Raw genomic sequence first — 21828 nt, forward strand, 5'->3', positions numbered from 1 at the left:
TTCAAGCCCCATGACCGACCGAAAAAAAAGCAAAAGAAAATCTCCCCAAGCATGAGAGATTTTGATGATTGTAGAGACAAGAATGAGACTGAACTTGTATCTCACAAATTTTTTTTTCTCTTTTCCTCCTACTAGGTATAATTTTGACTGCTTTCTCTTCAAGCCACTTATGAGACTTTAAATCTTGCCCTAAAAATGGAAAATGGAGTAAGATCTTTCCCAGGAACTCTGGGCTACTGCTGATGGCAGAAATTGAACTTGCTCCAGGGTCACTTGTAGCCCCTCAGTGACAGCTTAGCCTGGACCATCCTGATCATGGACAGTGGGTCAGCTAAGCAAGATGGCCTCTGGGAGGACAGCTCCAGCAGTGGTACTTCTGTTGCCTCTGAAGCCCCCTTGAAGCCCCTGAGCTCAGTGTCACCTGACCAACTAGACTCAACTCAGCGTAAGTCATACTCCACATCCTTCCAGTATTTCACTTCTGTGCACAAGGATGTGGTCAGCTTGTGTTTTGGAGGAGGGCATAAACTTTCATTGGATTTGTTAATAATCTTATACTTTAAAAATTTTTTAAGTTTGGTGCTAATTTCAGATCAAGCATCATCCATATTCAACATAACAAAAGCTACTTATTTGGTTGTGCACCATATACCCCTACTGGCTTTGGTGGTCTCATAGACTTTCCTTCTTGGGCTGGCTTTGAATCTCAATCCTCAGTTCTTCACCTCCTGAGTAGCCAGCATTGCAGGTGTGAGCCACTGGCACCCAACTGGTTGTTTAAGTTTAAAAGTTCAACAGAGACCTAAGGGCCCCTAAATTATATTTTTTCTGTTGGTTACTGTGTTATTTGTGCATCCAAAGTAGAGGCTGGTTATTCTTTCATTTTCCATGTCATGCTCAGTCAGGAGCCAGCACCGCTTTAAAATTATGTTCTACTTTACTAGCAAAAACTGATTTCTAATTCTCATAAAATCATGTTTGAGCATTTAACATAAGCTTGTTGATTCTTGTTACATAAATGCCAGGTGAAGCAGGCTTTATCCTGAGATAATGGATTCTTGAACAGACAAAGTGCCAGTCTTAGAAAATTTGCCACTGTAGAACATACACAAGGTGGTTGAAAAAATTAAAAGAAATGATACATATAATATGCCATTGGAGATGAGATGTTGAACACTTAGTGGTTCAACACTTGCCTAACTCTTGAACTCTGACACTCAGTGTTCTAGTAAATACGGTGTTTTGTCATCTGTCTTTATTTTGTTTTTTTTTGTAATTAAGTTTGTGTTTAAAACAATGACATCTTAGTATTAATTATTTTTGTTGTTTAAATGGAAGGTTTAGAGATTCACCCATCAGAAAATAGTACTGACCCAAGTAACCTATAACAATGCAAGACTTCTCCCCCAACCTCCCATTAGTAAAGTTGACATGCTGTCATCTGTGTCCTAGAGCAAAGAGGTATCTTTGTTATTGGTGGATCTTTTCTGGATACTTTCTTCATATGTTTGGGGTCTAATGCAAGTTTGGAACCTGCTGTGCTTGGGAGCCCTTTAGAACCTTTCCTACCTCACTACTGACTAGTTCACCCACCAGGGAAACACTGCAGGTAATTTAATTATAAGAAATCTCTGTCTCACACCTGTAAATCTTGGGCTACTCAGGAAGCTGAGATCAGGAGAATTGAAGTTCTAAGCCAGCCTGGTCAGAAACGTTCACCAAGTTTCATCTTCAGAATAATCAGCAAAAGGCAGGGCTGTAGCCACGGCACAAGTGGTAAAATGTCAGTGAGCAAAGAAGCTGAGCAAGCCAGAAATCCTGAGTTCAAACTCAGGCAGTTTTGTTTTCTTTTTTTTCTTTTTATGTGTGCTGGTCCTAGGGCTTGAACTTGGGGCTTAGACATTGTTCCTGAGCTTTTCTCCTCAAAGCTAGGGCTCTACCACGTTGAGCCACATTTCCTCTCCCAGTTTTCTAGTGGTTAATTGGGGATAAGACTTTCCTGCCTGGGTTGGCTTTGAGCCATGATCCTTAGATCTCAGCCTCCTAAGTAGCTAGAACACAGTGGTGTGCTACCAGCACCTGGTGGTATAGGTAATTTTTAAAATTTTTTTTAAATTAATTGGTCAGTCGTGGGGCTGGAACTCTAGGCCTGGGCACTGTCCCTAGTTCTTCAGCTCAAAGCGAGTGCTCTACTGCTTGAGCCACAGCACTACTTCTGGTTTTCTAGTGGTTTATTGGAGATAAGAGTCTCACAGACTTTCCTTCCTGAGCTGGCTTTGAACCGTGATCCTCAGATCTCAGCCTTCTGAGTAGCTAGGATTACAGGTGTGAGCTACTGGTGCCCAGTGGTACAGGCAATTTTTTAAAAGTTGTGGGGGTTTTTTTGGAGGGAGGAGTGCCTATACTAGGGCTTGAACTTACAGCTTGGGGACTGCCACTTAGCTGTTGTGCTCAAGACTAGTGCTCTACCACTTAAGACACAGCTTTACTGATTAATAGGGATACCCAGGCTAGATTCCAACTGTGATCCTCAAAGATCAGTCTCCTCAGAACCTAAATTACACTTAGCAGTGCCCTGCTATTTTCTTATTCTTTGAGAAGGAAATACATTTATGCATAGTAATATTACTGGATGAGACTGAATTTGGCATGAGCGTAAAGTCACTGTTGTTTAAACCTAAGTGTTTTTTTTTTGTGGTTTTTTTTTTTTTTTTGCCGGTTGTGGGGCCTGAACTCCGGGCCTGGGTGTTGTCCCTGAGCTCTTCAGCTCAAGGCTAGCACTCTACCACTAGAGCCACAGTGCCACTTCCAGCTTTTTCTGCTTATGTGGTGCTGAGGAATTGAACTCTGGGCCTCATGCATGCGAGGCAAGCGCTCTACCACTGAGCCACCTTCCCAGCCCAAACCTAAGTATTTTTAACTTAACTGGTAGTTAAGACTTGTGTCTTTACTTGTGCAGAATTTTTCTGCTCAAATTACCTCTTGGCCTTAAGATTTTTTGTTCTGGAGAATATAAGCTTTAAAAAAAAATTATTGTAAAGGTGATGAATGGGGGTTACAGTTACATAAGTAAGGTAATGAGTACATTTCTTTTTAAACCCTTGTTAACTCCTCCCTCATAATTCTCCCCTCTCCCCTCTCAAATATAAACTTGAACTCTGAGCCTGGGAGCTGTCCCTGAGCTCTTCAGTGAGTCCTCTACCACTTGAGCCACAGTGCCACTTCTGGTTTTCTAGTGGTTCATTGGAGATAAGAGTCTCAAGGACTTTCCTGCCTGGGCTGGCTTTGAACCACAATCCTCAGATCTCAGCCGCCTGACCAAAGATTTCTTTTTTTTTTTTGGTCCGATAGTGGGGCCTGAACTCTGGGCCTGGGCGCTGTCCCTCAGCTCTTCGGCTCTACCACTTGAGCCACAGCGCCACTTCCGGCTTTTTTCTTTTTGCTTATGTGGTGCTGAGGAATCAAACCCAGGGTCTCATGCATGCAAGGCAAGCGCTCTACCACTGAGCCACCTTCCCAGCCCAATGACCAAAGATTTCTTATTCTTATTTAAATTAAAAAGAAACAGTATTTAAATTCTACAGCCCCTGCTGGGAAGATGGCTCAGTGGTAGAGCGCTTGCCTTGCATACCTGAGGCCCTGGGTTCGATTCCTCAGCACCACATAAGCAAAAAGAAAAAAGCTGGAAGTGGTGCTGTGGCTCAAGTAGTAGAGCGCTAGCCTTGAGCTGAAGAGCTGAGGGACAGCGCCCAGGCCCAGAGTTCAGGCCCCACGACCGGACCCCCCCCCAAAAAAAAATTGTACAGCCCCTGAATGGAGGGTGAGGCCAATGCCAATTTATCGGTGAGGATATGGAGGTTCAGTGCTCCTATGCACATGTTCCTGGGTCTTATATAACTGTATGTCTGAATGGTTCCATCTTGTTAAACCACAATGTCCAACATAGTCTCTTTTTCTTTGTAGGTGCCAGTGTTGAAGTAAGCAGAGCTTCTAGGGAAGAAGGAAGCCCCAGTAGACCTGGCCAGGGGGCCCTCTGTCAAAATGGGCCATCACTGCAGTTCTCAGAATCTTCCTTGTCTCTTGATCCCACCACAAGTCCAGTGGGTCCTGATGCCTCTCCAGGTGTGGCTGGTTTCCATGACAACCTAAGGAAGTCTCAGGGAACTAGTGCTGAGGGCAGTGTTAGAAAAGAAGCTTTGGAGTCTCTCAGGCTCAGTCTTCCCATGCAAGAAACGCAACTGTGTAAGCATCTGTTCCCACCCAGTTCTTCTCAACCCCTCCTCTAAGCATCCAGCAGTCAGTACCTCACTGCTCCTTTCTGAGCAGTCAGAACTGCCTGCCAGCCTATTACTGGGGTGGGGAGGGAAAGGTGGATATTATGTTTAATAAGGTAGCTTTCTTTTAAAGACTACGAGTACATGTGGGTGTTGGAACTCTGCCATGTAGCCTGGGCACTGGTGCCCAAGTCCCTGATTAAAGTTCAGTTTTCCTTACCCACGTGTCCAAGAGGCAGTCAGGTGTTCCAGTCTTAATACAGTGACGGTGATAATTTTACTTGAAAGTGTTCTTTTTTTTTTTTTTTTTAAAGGATCAAATGTAAGGTTCTTTCTTTCTTTCTTTTTATTTTTTTTATTTTTTTGGGTCCGGTCATGGGGCCTGAACTCTGGGCCTGGGCGCTGTCCCTCAGCTCTTCAGCTCAAGGCTAGCGCTCTACCACTTAAGCCACAACGCCACTTCTGGCTTTTTTCTTTTTGCTTATGTGGTGCTGAGGAATCAAACCCAGGGCCTCATGCATGCAAGGCAAGCGCTCTACCACTGAGCCACCTTCCCAGCCCCTTGAAAGTGTTCTTTATGCATATTCTATTTTATTTTTCTATTTTTATTTCATAATGTTAGTATTAATGTGTACGAAAGGGTTACTGTTTTATGTCAGGTAATGAGTATCACCTCTTCCTTCTCTTTCCTCCAGTTTACCTCTTTCATCCCTGTCCACAAGTTGCATAGTTCATTTTCCAATGACTGAATTTGTTCATCTTGTCCCCTCCATTTCTGAGCTTCCCTTTATTTCCTCAAAAGGCAGCAAAAAAAGAAACAAAAGTAAACAAACAACAAAAAAGGACCCCCTAAAACAAAAATCAACATCACCAAAAAAACTCATGTTTCTATTTCCTGGTTTATGAATATTTTAATCAGCATTTATTTTGTGTTGATCATTGAGGGTTCAGAGATAGAGCAAGTTCCACACTGGCAGTCTGTGAGCTCAAAACACCTCAAATCTATTTCCAGAGCCTTATTTTTTATGGTATACATATATATGTATACTACACAGTGAGATTATATACCCTTATCTACCTTGGTAGCCTCATTCTTGCCTTCTAGATAAGTGATTCTTTTCAGGCTTTTATAAACTTACCTGGATTTTTGGTCTTTTTTTTTTTTTTTTGGTCATGGGGCTTAAACTCTGGGCCTGAGGACTGTCCCTCAGCTCAAGGCAAGCACTCTACCACTTGAGCCACAGCACCACTTCCAGTTTTCTGTTGGTTAATTGGAGATAAGAGTCTCATAGCCTTTCCTGTCTGGGCTGGCTTTGAACTGCGATCCTTAGATCTCAGCCTCCTGAGTAGCTAGAATTACAGGCCCTTGAGACCCTTAACTCCAGTTAACCACCAAAAAATTGGAAGTGGTGCTGTGGCTTAAATGGTAGAGCGTTAGCCTTGAGCTGATGAGCTGAGGGACAATACCAAGGCCCAGAAGTCAAGCTCCACAACTGACATTAAAAAAAAGTTGTTAAATTACTGCTTTTTTTTTTTTTTTTTTGTCAGTTGTGGGGCTTGAACTCTGGGCCTGGACACTGTCCCTCAGCTCTTCAGCTCAAGGCTAGCGCTCTACCACTTGAGCCACAGCGCCACTTCCGGCTTTTTTCATTTTGCTTATGTGGTACTGGGGAGTTGAACCCAGGGCCTCATGCATGCAAGGCAAGCGCTCTACCACTGAGCCACCTTTCCAGCCCCAGCTTAAACATTCTTGATTTTACAGAACTTGTAACATACCTGGTACTGTAGGAATGGATAGCATCATTGTTAATATGGTGACCCTTTCTCCTGGGTCATCATTGAGTGCCATATCATTGAGATTGTGTCAAGTTTTCATACTCTGCTCAGAGAAATTTGAGCAACTTATATAGATCCAGAAAAGAGTCTCAGCTTATGAGATTTGAAGGTCGTAGCCTTTGAGTACTCAGCTCTGGCACCAATTTTAAATTCTTTTTAAATTGTAAAAATACCGTACAGAGGGGTTACAATTACATGGGCAAGGTAATGAGTACATTTCTTATCAAGCATTATTGCCTCCTCCTTTGTTTCCCCTTCCCATCCCCCTCCCTCCCACTCCCTCCTTCCTCCCTCCAAATTCTTTTTATACTAAAATGTATTTTATCACCTGTCTCCTGTCTTACCAGCTGAAAATCCTTTGTGGGTTTTGTACTTACAGTACAGACAGGCTTATTACATAACAAGTGTGTCTCTTACAAGGTAGATCCTGTCGGTAGTCTGTGGCCAAGGCTTACAGTTTTCTCTTGATCTGGAAATTGTCCTGTAACTCTGTGGCTACATATTGTGTAGGAACTAAAATGTACTGATCATTAAATTCAACCAAACGAAGCTGTCATTACCAGTTTGTTCTCTGTGTCCTCCATTATGAGTTTCTCTGTGGCCATTTTCCTACAGGTTCCACAGCCTCTTCCCTGTCCCTGGAAAAGGAGGACATGGTCCGACTTCAGGCCAGAAAGCGGCTGGAAGAGCAGCTCAGACAGTACCGAGTGAAGCGTCATCAGGAGAGGGTAAGTCTCTTCTTGATCTGATGTCTGGGCTGCATCCTATCTCCTTGGTTTGTCTGCTCCTGTGTGAGGTCTGAATGAATCTAGTTCCTATGGCATGATATTCTTGTTCACGCTCACTTTTTCTGTTGTTTTCTAGTTATCCTTGCTGTTGATAGGTCCAGCTGCATTTCACTGTTTGTGATTTTTTTTCTTCTCATCCTCTCTTGTATGCCCTGCTCTGGGATTAGAATGACTTTTGTAGATAACAGAACTGAGGGTTGTTGTTTTTTTATCCCCCAATAAAAGAAGGTTATGCCAGGCATTGGTGGCTCCTGCCTGTAATCCTAGCTACTCAGGGGGCTGAGATCAGAGAATCATGGTTCAAAACCAGTCTGCGTAGGAAAGTCTGTGACACTCTTGTCTCTAATTAACCATCAGAAAACCAGAAGTGGAGCTGTGGCTCAAAGTGGTAAAGTGGAAACCTTGACTAAAAAGCTCAGGGACAACACCCAGGCCTTGAATTCAAGCCCCACAACCAGCAAAAAGAAAAAGAAAGATTGTTAATTGCTGTATACTTTCTGGGTGATTTTTTTTTTTTTTTTTTGGTCAGTCATGGCACTTGAACTCTGGGCCTGGGTGCTGTCCCTGAGCTCTTCAGCTCAAGGCAGGCACACTACCACTTGAGCCACAGCTCCACTTCTGGTTTTCTGATGGTTAATTGGATATAAGAGTCTCACAGATGTTCCTGCCAGGGCTGGCTTTGAACTGCGACCCTCAGATCTCAGCCTCCTGAGTAGCTTGGATAGGTGTGAGCCATTGGCACCCGGCTCTGGGTGAAGATCTTGGATCTTGGAGTGTTGTTTTCTAATTATCTTTTGGTACTTTTCTTTTCAGTCTAGTCAACCTTCATCAAAAATGAGACTTTTTAGCACACTCGATCCTGAGCTCATGTTAAACCCAGAAACCTTGCCACGGGCCAGTACTGTGGCTATGACAAAAGAGTACTCTTTTCTGCGTACTAGTGTCCCTCGGGGGCCTAAGGTGGGCAGCTTAGGGCTGCTGGCACATCCTAAGGATAAGAAGAGTTCCAAGTCAAACAAAATTCGGTCTCTGGCAGATTATAGAACTGAAGATTCAAGTGACTCTGGTGGCCTTGGCTCTGCTGCCACCTCTGTTGGGGGTGCACTGAAGCAAAGCAGAAGCAGTACCTCAGTCATATCTGAGGTCAGCCCATCTCCTGAGACTAGTGATCGTCTAGAGAGCACCTTGCTGACTGGGGACACTGTAATTGAGGCTGATGGAAATGAGAGTGACAGCTCCTCGCACAGCAGCCTCTCCACCCTTGGAGCGTGTGGTGTCTCAGTGAACATGAGCACACAGGGAGCTCCCTGTGTGGTCAATGGCCAGGAATTGGCCCTGGGCCAGTTCCCTTCAATTAAGGATGTACTGCAGGCTGCAGCAGCTGAGCACCAAGACCAGGTGTTAGAAGTCAATGGAGAGGTACGGAGCCGCAGAGACAGCATCTGTAGCAGGTAAGGCAGTGGCCTGGCCTTTGACACTGCACTCTGGACCACTGCCACATGTCTCAAAGAACAGTGTATCTTTCCTGATGCCTTTCTAGTCTTGATCTTATCATTTCACACAGCTCTGTTTCTTATAAGAAAGTAGAGTCAGCTCTGATGAGCAATTGTGTTTGATATTAAAGCATCCTGTCTTTCCATATTTACACAGACCTGGCTCTAATACCACACAAACACTTATAGGGATGTAAACTTCCCAAGCAAGCTGTAATATGATACCTACAGAGGCCTGCTGTAGAAAGCCACATGGGCTAAGCTTAAGCTTATTACTTAAGTCTTTTTACTTATTTATTTAAAAATTTATGAGAAGGGGGCTGGGAAGGTGGCTCAGTAGTAGAGTGCTTGCCTTGCATGCATGAGGCCCTGGGTTCGATTCCTCAGCACCACATAAGCAGAAAAAGCTGGAAGTGGTGCTGTGGCTCAAGTGGTAGAGCACTAGCCTTAAGCTGAAGAGCTGAGGGACAGTGCCCAGGCCCAGAGTTCAGGCACCATGACTGGCAAAAAAAAAAAAAATATATATATATATATATGAGAAGGAGCTGGGTGCTGGTGGTTCACACCTGTAATCCTAGCTACTCAGGAGCTGAGATCTGAGAATCATAGATCAAAGCCAGTCCAAGCAGGAAAGTCCATGAGATTTATCTCCAATTAATCAGAAAAAGCTGAAAGTGGAGCTTTGGCTCAAATGGTAAAGTACTAACCTTGGGCAAAAAAGAAGCTCAGGATAGTACCCAGGCCTTGAGTTCAAGCCCCAGGATGGATGGATGGATGGATGGATGGATGGATGGATAGATAGATGGATAAATTAATTATAACTATTTACACACACACACACGGGATGGGGAGTGGCAATGGTATATAGTGGATGGATGGATAGATAGATGGATAAATTAGTTATAACTATTTACACACACACACACACACACACACACACACACACACACACACACACACACACACACACACACACACACACACACACACACACACGGGATGGGGAGTGGCAGTGGTATATAGAATTTGGAGACTATGTGAAGGGTAAACACAATCTGACCATGTTCCTTCGTTGTGAACCTGTTTCCTGTCTCTCAGTGTGTCCATGGAAAGTTCTCTTACTGAAACACAAGATGAAATGCTGCAGGTTCTTAAGGAAAAAATGAGACTTGAAGGACAACTGGAGGCTTTGTCTTTGGAAGCTAGTCAGGTAAGAGATATTTGATAGCCAAATCTTTGGAAAGAATGTATGGTTCTTTTTTTTTTTTTTTTTTTTAATTTTTTTGGGTCCGGTCGTGGGGCCTGAACTCTGGGCCTGGGCGCTGTCCCTCAGCTCTTCAGCTCAAGGCTAGTGCTCCACCACTTGAGCCACAGTGCCACTTCCGGCTTTTTTCTTTTTGCTTATGTGGTGCTGAGGAATCGAACCCAGGGCCTCAGGCATGCAAGACAAGCACTCTACCACTGAGCCACCTTCCCAGCCCTTTATGGTTCCTTTTTGCTAGATATAAAGCTTTATAGATGCCTTCATTTTATTTTATTTATTTTTAATTTTAATTTTAATTTTTATTTTTATTTTTTTGTCGGTCCTTGGGCTTGAACTCTGGGCCTGGGCACTGTCCCTCAGCTCTTCAGCTCAAGGCGAGTGCTCTACCGCTTGAGCCACAGCACACGTTTTTCGAGTGGTTTATTGGAGATAAGAGTCTCATGGACTTTCCTGCCCGGGCTGGCTTTGAACCAAGATCCTCACATCTCAGCCTCCTGAGTAGCTAGGATTACAGGCGTAAGCCACCAGCTGCTGGCTTAGCTTTTTTTGTCTTCTTCCTTGTTTGGATTTGAGTCATGTCAAGCCAAGATGTAGATTGTCATAACTACTTTCCTTCTGTCATCTCTCTTTCTGGATACTAATACATTTCTGTAGAATTTACCCAGTTAACTTGATCGTATTAGCTATTTGTTCTGTTTGTTGAATTTGTTGTCTTCACAGTTTTCTCTAGTGTGTGAGTTTAGGATTCCCACAGGTACTTCTAGATAGATCTGGTTTAGCAGAATTCGCTGGTGGGTGAATAGGACTTGCTTTGCCTTTCACTCACTTTTTTTCTTTTCATTGTGGTTGGGATTTGAACCCAGAGGTCTTCTGCAGGTATATAGGTGCTCTAGCACAGAGCTAAACTCTAGCCCTCACTGTCTTCTTGTTTTGGCTGGTCATTACTGCTCCTAGCTCTTCCTGGAAAGAGCTGTTATGGTCACACAGGGCCAATCCTGTATCTTGTGTCTGTGGCTCAATCTCATGGAAATTTCACTTACAGCTTCAGCAGTTCCCTGAAGATATTTTTTGCTCATTTTCCTCAAAAGATGAGTCTAGCTACTTTTTCTCTCTTAGGGATCCCTCAACATACCTAGATTGTTTACAGTACATATGTGTGTGTACATGTAAGCATGTACAAACCAGTGGTTTTCTAATCCTCTTGACAGTGAATATTGACTTCTGTTTTCTTCAGTGTAGTTACATCCATTGCTAGCATGGACTATACTCATCCCTCTGACCTCTTGAAAAATTACTTTCTTTGAGGGACAACTGTCATTTTTTCTTTTCTTTTTTTTTTTTGTCTGTCGTGGGCCTGAACTCTGGGCCTGGGCATTGTCCCTCAGCTCTTCAGCTCAGGATAGGGCTCTACCACTTGAGCCACAGTACTACTTCCGGCTTTTTCTGTTTATGTGGTGCTGAGGAATTGAACCCAGAGCCTCATGCATGCAAGGCAAGCACTCTACCACTGAGCCACCTTCCCAGCCCCTATCAAATTCTTTTTCTTTTCTTTTCTTTTCTTTTTTTTTTTTTTGTCAGTTGTGGGGCTTGAACTCTGGGCCTGGGAGCTGTCCCTGAACTCTTCAGCTCAAGGCAAGCACTCTACCACTTGAGCCACAGTGCCACTTCCTAGTGACTAGGTATTTTGGGGAAAATCATGTTTCAATGTAATACTTTTTACCTTTCTCTGTTATTTTGGTATGTTTCTGCAGTCTTTTTTTTTTTTTTTTTTTTTTTTTTTTGGTCAGTTGTGGGGCTTGAACTCTGGGCTTAAGCGCTGTCCCTGCATTCTTCAGCTCAAGGCAAGTGCTCTACCACTTGAGCCACAGTGCCACTTCCGGTTTTCTAGTGGTTTATTGGAGATATCTCATGGACTTTCCTGCCTGGGCTGGCTTTGAACCGTGATCCTCAGATCTCAGCCTCCTGAGTAGCTAGGATTTCATGTGTGAGCCACCGGCACCTGGCTTGTTTCAGCACTCTTGTTAATATGTTGGAGCTCTTATTCTGAAAGAAGTCACTGTTTTGTTTGGGGTATTTTCAGGCACTTAAAGAGAAGGCTGAGCTTCAGGCCCAGCTTGCTGCCCTGAGCACACGGCTGCAGGCACAGGTGGAACACAGCCACAGCAGCCAGCAGAAACAAGATTCTCTCAGTTCTGAAGTGGACACTTTAAAACAGTCTTGTTGGGATCTGGAGCAGGCCATGACCGACCTCCAGAATATGCTGGAAGCCAAAAATGCCAGCCTGGCATCCTCAAACAACGACTTGCAATTGGCAGAGGAACAGTACCAGAGACTGATGGCCAAAGTGGAGGACATGCAGAGAAATATCCTTAGCAAGGACAACACAGGTGAGGCCGTAGCCCTGAGATCCGCTTCTGGAACCTGACATACTGGTTCTGTATAAACACAGGAGGCCACAGTATCATGTCAGCATATAGTTTCCACCTAGCATCTCTGCTTTGCTAAAGTAAATGCAAGTTTTTATTGACATCATGGACTTACGTACTTTTTTTGGGGGGGAGGGGGGTCATAGGGCTTAAACTCTGGGCCTGGGCGCTGTCCCTGAGCTCTTCATCTCAAGGCGAGTGCTCTACCACTTGAGCCACAGCACCATTTCCTGTTTTCTGGTGTTTAATGGGAGATAAGAGTCTCACGGACTTTTCTGCCCACGCTGGCTTTAAACCATGATCCTCAGATCTCAGCATCCTGAGTAGCTAAGATTACAGGCATGAGCCACCAGCAGCCAGTTTCTATACATTTTTGAGCCACATCATCGCTTCCAGTTTTCTGATGGCTAATTGGAGATAAGAGTCTCATGGGTCTTCCTGCCCAGACTGGCTTTGAACCGTGATCCTCAGATCTCAGCCTCCTGAGTAGCTAGGATTACAGACATTTAGCCACCAGTGCCCAGCCTCTGTACATTTTTGTGTGAATGTGTCAGAGGGTATACCAGGGTCTTAAGAATTGGCTTAGTATAGTTAGCCATTATTTTCACTCATTCTGCCTCGAGTCCAGTGTTACTTAGGGGAGTAGAGATGCCTGCTTATTTCAGATTCTGTCTAATGTATTTAAGAGCAACATCAGAATAGCAGGGGATTGGGACAGCTGGCTATGCACAGAGACCTTCTGCCTTCAGTCTCCACTGGAACCAGTCCCCATCTGCATGTCCTTTCATTTCAGTTGGGGCTATGAGGCTGTGCTTCAGATTTTTTCACCTAGAGAAGACCAAAACAGAATGAGCTCTGCAATTAAATATTATTTTTTTATTAGGTTCTCAGACTTGAAGCATTTTATGATACCCAGTGCCTTAGGGAAATTAAAATTCAAAGGTTTCTGAACTTCAAGATAGCTTTATATCTCTAAGGGTTCCAAGCGCTCAGTAGACAGTGGTTTTCAGGCAGCAGCACTGACCCAACTTATGGTGCACTGCTTAGCTATACTCTCTGTACCTGTCTGACTGTGTGATGTGAGTACAGAAGGGTTCAGGAACCCCTCTCATCTTTTTGAGATATAACCACTCTAGGCTTTGAAGTACTACAGTCAGAGTCATGAACCTTCTCACCCCTCACCCTTTGTATTGATACTGTGGTTGAACTCAGGGCCTGAGCACTGTCCCTAAGCTTCTTTTTGCTCAAGTCTAGTGCTTGAGCCACAGCACCACTTTCGGCTTTTTCTGAATAGTTTATTGGTGATAGGAATCTCACAGACTTTTCCTACCTACCTACCTAGGCTAGCTTCAAACTGCTATCCTCAGATCTCAGACTCCTGAGTAGCTAGGATTACAGGCATGAGCCAGTGGTTCTCAGCATGAACCTTCTTAAACTATACTATTCATTGTTTTTTTTTTCCTTTAAAACTTTTGAGCTGGATGGTTGTGCCTGTAATCCTAGCTACTCAGGAGATTGAGATCTGAGGATCATGGTTCAAGCTGGCTAAGACAAAAGTCTGTGAGATGGTTATGTCCAGTTAACCAAAAATCTAGAAGTAGCCAGGCGCCAGTGGCTCACACCTGTAATTCTAGCTACTCAGGAGGCTGAGATCTGAGGTACGAGGTCCAAAGTCAGCCCGGGCAGGAAAGTGTGTGAGACTCTTATCCCCAATAAACCACCAGAGAATCGGAAGTGGCGCTGTCACTCAAGTGGTAGAGTGCTCGTCTTGAGCTGAAGAGCTTGAGGGACAGCACTCAGGCCTAGAGTTCAAGCCCCACGACTGACAAAAAAAAAAAAAAAAAGCTTCCAGGAGGAAGGAAGATTGCAAGTTGTAGGCTAGCCAGGGTGAATGAGTGTGTAATTAAATAATAGATTGCTTGTTTAGCATGCATAATGCACAAGACCCTGAGTTTAAACATCTGCTATATCACAGAGGAAGAAAAAGGAGAAAATTTGGAAAATGTCCTCAGAAAGAATACATACTTAAACCTCGTGACTGTAGTTTTAAATTAAAATGCGTCTGACTTATTTTACTTGTATTCTGATTTGGGTTGTCAATAACTTCCTGTCTTGCTGTCTTACACTCCTTCCATCCTGCCCTGCTCATACTAAGACTGACCATGTGGTAAGCTAGTAAAGAATCAGCCATGCTGTGCCCTTGCTGAGTTTATTTATGGCTGATAAACATGGTTAGAGGTTAAGAGACAAGAATATGTGTCCATACAAATCTTTTGAACACATCATTTGTACTTGATCCTCACAGATCCGCAGCTACATTTGACTACTCACTTAAATTTTATTTGTAACCCCTGTGTCAGTAGTCATAGCATTTTTCATGGCTATTCTTGGATATCTGCAGGGTGGCTAGAAATTTAAGTTGCTCAATGCACAAACTCCCAGCTAAGGTAGTGTAAGGAGACATTCTTGTTTGCCCTCAGGTCCTATCTTCAGCTCAGACTGTTGTCTCTTTAGTGCCACACTTAAGTTTTTGTGCTATTTTAGGCATGATTTTGCTGTTTAGTGACCCTAGACACTTTGTCCTGAAGTGTGAGTAGACTGTGAGCTGTTTGTTGAAAAATAGATTTGTTACAGAAACTATTCTGGGACTGTAGCTAGCTTACAGAGCTTCTGACTGAGCTCATGTTAATAAACTACATTTTAAGTAAGATATCTTTAAACAGAAGAACACATAAATGAAGGTCATGTGTTATCCGTTGTTGGAGAGGATTTGTTTAGGGGCTTCCAGTACCTACACATGTATCTCCATGTCTGTCACTGCCAGGTTTGTGGTAACTTTTAGAACATGACCACTGTAGATAGCCAGCATCAACTGTACTTCTTGCTCTCTGCAGAACCTGACTTTGGGTCAGATGTCCACACAGAGCTGTGGCTCTCCTGTTGGTGCTGTTTAGTCTGAGCTGGCTGTGCTTGCTCACTTTCAGTGCATGACCTTCGGCAGCAGATGGCAGCCCTGCAGAGCCAACTCCAGCAAGTGCAGCTGGAGCGCACGACACTGACCAGCAAGCTTCAGGCATCACAGGCTGAAATTGCATCTCTGCACCATGCCCGGCAGTGGTATCAGCAACAGCTTGCCCTGGCCCAGGAGGCTCGGGTCAGGCTTCAGGGCGAAGTCGCTCACATCCAGGTATGGCCGGGGACTCCATTCAGGGAGATGGCATGTACAGGCGTTTCTGGTTTTACACATCACAGATATGTTTTCCTTTAATGTCCACCAAGCATCAGTATAGTCCATATCATCTTGTACAGAAGTCTCCACATGACCTGACACAGAAGCCTTCTAGATTCTGCTTCGGTGTTTTATTTTGACATGCCCTTGTTAAGAGTGTGACTCAAGTTATAGAGTACCTACTTAGCAGGAGTGAAGCCCTGAGTTCAAACTCTAAATTGCCAAAACAAAATAAAACAGAACATTGAGATGCCTTGCTCTGGACTGTCTCATGTCCCTGTCTCTGCTAGTTAGTCCTGTCCCTTGTCTACACGGTAACTCATTGTTTAACCCAAGCCTTCAAGTTCATATCTGTTGGGCTTTGGGGGCCTTCTTACCCGCCTCTGAATCCTCTCCCAGTTTTTTGATGGGTTAAGAATATGGCAGGCATTCTCTTCCCTACAGCTTTACCTTGCTCCAGCTGCTTAGTCTCAGGAACTGTGTAGTCACCACGTTTTCCCCTGTGAGCTCCTTTCCCAGTCCTGAGTTTTCCTCTTTCCGGTTCATTTTTCTAGTGGACACAATCCTGTTTCCTAGTTCAGAACATGAACATTAGCATGGCTGGGCTGATCTTTCAAACACACTCCAACACAAATATGCACTTCTGATATGGCTTGACACATCGCTATGCAGGCCAGCTGTGTGCAAACCTGGCATGTTGGTGTACGTACCCTTTGGTGTGTGTACTTCACCTCTGCCTTGCCTATTGACAGCCTCTTAGACTTATGTGCTTTTGGAAGAAGGAGTAGGCTTGAAATCACTTTGTGCCAAAGCTCAGTACCTGACTTGTTATGTTAAAGAACACCTTTAGATAGGGCTCCTCCTCTGGGAGGTTCAGAAATATGCCTTTTTTTTTTTTTTTGCCCCCTCCAATTGTAGGGCTTGAACTCAGGGCCTCAGGGCTGTCCCTGAGCTCATTTTGCTCAAGGATAGTGCTCTACCATTTTGAGCCAGAGCATCACTTCCAAAGTTTTGGTGGTTAATTGGAGAACAGAGTCTCATGGACTTTCCAGCCCAGACTGGCTTTGAACTGTGATCCTCAGATCTCAGCCTCCTCAGGAGCTGAGCTGACAGACGTGAGCCACCGGTGCCTGGCTTAGAAGTACACCTGTGAAGCTGGGCACTGTGGCTTAGGCCTGTAATCCTCACTAATGAGGAGACTGAGATCTGAGGTCTCGGTTCAAAGCCAGCCAGGCAGGAAAGTCCGTGAGACTCTTACCTCCAATAAACCACCAGAAAACCAGAAGTGGTGCGTGGCTCAAGTGGTAGAGCACTTGCCTAAGCTGAAGAGCTGAGGGACATCAGGCCCAGAGTTCAAGGCTCACACCGTACCAAAAAACAAGATGTACACCTTTGATAGGAATTCTGTATAGGTTCTGACCAAAATGCATGATCTTGGGTGTGATGACCTGACTTCTGGGTACCCAGTCTTCACTTCTTAGGTATTCCCAAGTTCGAGGAGGTCTGTCTTGTAGTGGCAGTGGGGCCTATATGCTAAGTCCAGTGTGACAATAAGGAAGTCAGGGACTGTCCCTGCTGTGGAAGACAAGAGAGGGACGGCTGGCAGTTGCCCTAGGCAGAGTCCCTTACCCAGGTATCTAAGGATAGGCTGGTCTGAACTTGATGTCTAATGTCAAGCAGCTTTTTATCTCCTGGGTCTGTCTTTGAAGGTTGGACAGATGACCCAGGCTGGCCTGCTGGAGCACCTGAAGCTTGAGAACGTGTCCCTGTCCCATCAACTGACAGAAACACAGCACAGATCCATAAAGGAGAAGGAGCGCATAGCTGTCCAGCTCCAGAGCATTGAGGTGAGGACTGTGGCAGTCAGTGCTCATTTTTATCTAGCTTTGGGTCCTGCTATGTACATGTTCATAAGTATAATGCAAACAACTAAATATAAATATGCCTTTATGTACATAGGCATGTACAGAAGGACATAAAATATATACATTTGATAATTTTTTTCTTTTTAAAAAATATTATTTTCTGGGCCCAGGCTGACATGTTGGATCAGGAAGCAGCTTTTGTGCAGATTCGAGAGGCAAAGACAATGGTCGAAGAAGATCTCCAGAGAAGGCTGGAAGAGTTTGAAGGGGAGCGGGAACAGCTACAGAAGTTGGCAGATTCGGCAGCATCTTTGGAGCAGCATTTGGAACAAGTAAGTAGCTGCAGCCACTCTGGAAACCATACTCACAGAGGCTTCCCCAGGTCTGCACACAGATGGCCTGCATAGCAATATGTCAAAGCATATCAGAAGTGCATATTTGTGTTGAAGTACGTTGGAGTGTGTTTGAGGGATCAGGCTGCTGCCATATCAGCCCAGGTATGGATTTACACTTCTGTTCTTGTTCTGTACTAGGAAAGATGCGAGAAGTCCCCCACAATTATTTAAATCGGGCTTGGAGCACAGCTCAAGTGGTAGAGTTTCTGCTTAGTAAGAACGAAGCCCTGAGCTCAAATCCCATTACTGTCTCCCTAAAAGAATTAATCCTGGACAGGGAAAAAGTTGATTCTTGCCACCAAGTTGAAGGCAACCAGTTGAGTTTATCATCTGTTTCCAGGTGAAGTTGACGCTGCACCAGCGAGATGAACAACTTGATGCAGTGCAGAAGGAACACCTGGATCTGATAAAGCAGCTTGCCTCAACACAGGAGGCTCTGCAGGCCAAGGGGCAGTCCCTCGATGAGCTGCAGACACACTACGATGAGTTGCAGGCGAGGCTAGAGGAGCTGCAGGGAGAGGCTGCTTCTAGGGAGGACACAATTCGCTTCCTGCAGAATGAGAAGATTGTCTTGGAGGTGGCTCTGCAGGCAGCCAAGAGTGACAAGGATGAACTTGACAGAGGAACAAGGCGCTTAGAAGAAGACACCGAGGAGACTTCAGGTCTTTTAGAGCAATTGAAACAAGAGTTGGCCATCAAGTCCAGCCAGGTAAAGTAGTGTGCTGTTAGGTTGTAAATAGATGCTGGTCATTTGATTTCCTTTTTAGAAGTGTGATTAAACCGAAGGAAAATGCACTAAGGCAGTGATCCCAACAGCCTACACTGTGTCCTGGACCTGAAACTGAGAGTTTTTGTTTTTATTTTTTCTTTGCCAGTCCTGGGGCTTGAACTCAGGGCCTTGGCATTGTCCCTGAGCTGCTTTTGCCCAAGAGTAGCACTCTACCACTTGAGTCACAGCGCTACTTTGGCTTTTTCTGTGTTCGTGGGACTGAGGAATCAAACCCAGGGCTTCATGCAACTAGGCAAGCACTCTACCACTGAGCCAAATTCCCAACCCATGAAACTGAGTTCTGTTTGGTCTTTTGAAAATATTCCTGAAGATGTCTTTCCCAGCTTAAATTGCTGCAGGAAACTTGATTTCCTTTCCCTCTACCTGTAGAGATTATGAGACAGTGCACAGAATGGGGCACGTGGCCAACACTAACTAGGTCCAGTGTGGGCCTGCCCTGTGGACACACAGGATCCTGGTATATAAGAGCATAGCTCAGCATTCTACCATACTTGGGGAGTGCCAATGTGCTTATAATAATAGCACATGTCAGATGTAGGCAGACATGTAAAAAGGGTGTTCCAGAGGTGCAGTCAATATCAAGGAATGATTATGTCTTTAAACTTTAGTTTATAAAGACCAAGGGTTAGTCAGGTGCAGTGGCTCATGTCTATAATCCTAGCTACTCAGGAGGCTGAGATCTGAGGATTGCAATTCAAAGCCAGCCCAGGCAGGAAAGTCCATGAGACTCTTATCTCCACAAGTGGTGCTATGGCTCAAGTGGTAGAATGCTAGCCTTGAGCTGAAGAGCTGAGAGATAGCACCCAGGCCTACAGTTCAGGTCCAATGACTGACCCCTCCGTGCCCACCCCCCAAAAAAAAGACCAAGGATTAGAGTGATTGCTGGTTGTTTCCCCTCCGGGAATACGATAATGGTACATATGGGTGTGGGGAATTTCTAGCCTATGGTGTAAGGCCTGTGAAATCATTTGGTATATTACAGGACAGACACTATTGGCTGCCCACGTACTATCTGCCTATGTTGATAACAGTCCTCTACCACTTGAGCTACAGCACTACTTCTGGCTTTTTCTGCTTATGTGGTGCTGAGGAATCGAACCCAGGGCCTCATGCATGCTAGGCAAGCACTCTACCACTGAGCCACCTTCCCAGCCCCTCCCTCCCTCTCCCCTCCCCCCTCCCCCCTCTCTTTCTTTCTTTCTTTCTTTCTTTCTTTCTTTCTTTCTTTCTTTCTTTCTTTCTTTCTTCCTTTCTTCCTTTCTTCCTTTCTTCCTTTCTTCCTTTTGTCATGGGGCCTGAACTCTGTGCCTGGACGCTGTCCCTCAGCTCTTCAGCTCAAGGCTCATGCTCTACCAATTGAGCCACAGCAAGATTTCCAGTGTTTTCTGCTTATGTGGTACTGAGGAATCAAACCCAGGGCCACATGCATGCTAGGCAAGCACTCTACCACTGAGCCACCTTCCCAGCCCCTTCCTCCCTCCCTCCCCCCCTTTCTTTCCCTCCCTTCTTTCCTCCCTTCCTCCCTCCCTCCCTTCCTTCCTTCCTTCCTTCCTTCCTTCCTTCCTTCCTTCCTTCCTTCCTTCCTTCCTTCCTTCCTTCCTTCTGTCATAGGGCCTAAACTCTGAGCCTGGGCACTGTCCCTCAGCTCTTCAGCTCAAGGCTCATGCTGTACCACTTGAGCCACAGCACGACTTCCAGTTTTTTCTGCTTATTTGGTGCTAAGGAATCAAACCCAGGGCCTCATACATGCAAGGCAAGCACTCTACCACTGAGCCACCTTCCCAGCCCCTCTTTTTTTGTTGTTGTTGGTGGGGCTTGAACTCTGGGCCTGGGTGGTGTCCCTCAGCTCTTCAGCTCAAGGTTAGTGCTTTACCACTTGAGCCACAAGCACCACTTGCAGCTTTTTCTGCTTATGTGGTGCTGAGGAATTGAACCCAAGGCCTCATGCATGCTAGGCAAGCACTCTACCACTGAGCCACCTTCCCAGACCCCCAAATTAGCTTTGAACCATGATCTTCAGACTAACTCAGACTCCTGAATAGCTAACAATTACAGGTATGAGCTACTGGCACCTGTCTTCATGGCAAAGAGGGAGGATGCTAGTAATGTATCCCTAAGTAATTCTTGGGCCATCAGCCTGGGTCTGGTTGCAGTCTCTCTTTGGTGAGTTGACTAGATCTGGCTCATAGGAAATGCCACTGGGTACAGGCCTTGAGCCCTCAGGCACCTTTTTTGTGAAACTCCCATAGGTGGAACATTTGGAGCAGGAGACAGCCTCCCTGAAGAAGCAGATGCAGAAGGTAAAGGAACAGTTTCTTCAGCAAAAGGTAAGAGAGGTGTGCTTTTCTTGTTTGAAACTGTCAGACACAGCTTCTAACAGTCACCTTTGCATCAGTAGAACAAAATCAGTCAGGTGGAAGGACACATTCATGTCTTCCTTTAAAAATTTTTTCTCTTTTTTTATTATAAGGATAATGTACACAGGGGTTACCATTACATAAGTGAAATAATGAGTACATTTTGTTTTGTCAGTCTTGAGGTCTAGACTCAGGTCCTTGGCACTGTGCCTGATCTCTTTTGCTCAAGGCTAGTGCTCTACCATTTTGAACCACAGCTCCACTTCTGGTATTTGAATGGTTAATTGGAGATGAGAGTCTCATGGGGACTATTGTCCTCAGGCTGGCTTTGAACCACAGTCCTCAGATCTCAGCTTCCTGAGTAGCTAGGATTATAGATGTGAGCCACTTGTACCCGGCTATGCGTACATTTCTTTTTGGACAATGTCACCACCCCTTTTCTCATTCTCTCCCAGGTTTTTTCTTGTGTTCTCACAGGTTGTAAAATTCATTTTTAACAGTGTCTAGTGAGTACCGCAGCTGCATTTGTTCACCTTTGTCCCTCCATTTCTGTGCATGTTTTCCTTTTTGAAGGCATTCCATTAATCTAAGATACCTTCCTTCCCTCATCACAGTCTAAGGTCAGCATGCCTTTTTGCAGGAAAGTCTGGAGGTCTACAAATCTCCAGAAGTTGCCTGTGCCACTTGCAATGATGGGACCTGTCATGACACCCTCTTACTATGACTTCCATGAGCTGTGTATATTGTGCATTGTTGTTAGTATACCAGTTGTGTTTGCTGTATAAAGTGTCGGAAATTTGTACCCTGAACCTATATTAAAACAAATTATGTTGTGCCCAAAAGCTATAGGATTTGAATTCTGGTGAATTGTGAAGCTAAGGTCTGCTGGTGAAAGAATGCCTCTGATTCTGCACTTCCTTGCATAGTACCAGCTGAATGACTTACAGGTTCTGAGAGAGGAAGACCACTCACAGCGGTGCTATAATTGTATTTCTGTGTATAATTGAGATAGAAACACAAGGGCCAGGCGCCTGTGGCTTACGCCTCTAATCCTAGCTACTCAGGAGGCTGAGATCTGAGGATTGAGGTTCAAAGCCAGCCCGAGCAGGAA

At 44.8% G+C, this 21828-nt stretch overlaps 1 protein-coding gene across 5 annotated transcripts in view; it reads left to right on the forward strand.

Annotated features, from left to right (window-relative positions):
• LOC138821859 (golgin subfamily A member 3) overlaps positions 1-21828 on the forward strand; it is a 47503-nt gene that overhangs the window by 4276 nt on the left and 21399 nt on the right. For 4 of the 5 annotated variants that reach the window (XM_070014319.1, XM_070014318.1, XM_070014320.1 and 1 more), the window contains exons 2-12: positions 136-445; positions 3964-4242; positions 6726-6838; positions 7712-8349; positions 9490-9601; positions 11736-12042; positions 15066-15268; positions 17020-17157; positions 17346-17507; positions 17911-18279; positions 20610-20687. In XM_070014319.1, coding sequence (XP_069870420.1) covers positions 316-445; positions 3964-4242; positions 6726-6838; positions 7712-8349; positions 9490-9601; positions 11736-12042; positions 15066-15268; positions 17020-17157; positions 17346-17507; positions 17911-18279; positions 20610-20687 — 2529 coding nt within the window. In that variant the 5' untranslated portion in view covers positions 136-315. The remainder of the gene's footprint in view (positions 1-135; positions 446-3963; positions 4243-6725; positions 6839-7711; positions 8350-9489; positions 9602-11735; positions 12043-15065; positions 15269-17019; positions 17158-17345; positions 17508-17910; positions 18280-20609; positions 20688-21828) is intronic. The other variant, XM_070014323.1, reaches the window with a different exon arrangement.

Source organism: Dipodomys merriami, unplaced genomic scaffold (assembly GCF_024711535.1).
Source record: "Dipodomys merriami isolate MVZ:Mamm:240054 unplaced genomic scaffold, mDipMer1.0.p SCAF_943, whole genome shotgun sequence".
Lineage (NCBI taxonomy): Eukaryota > Metazoa > Chordata > Mammalia > Rodentia > Heteromyidae > Dipodomys > Dipodomys merriami.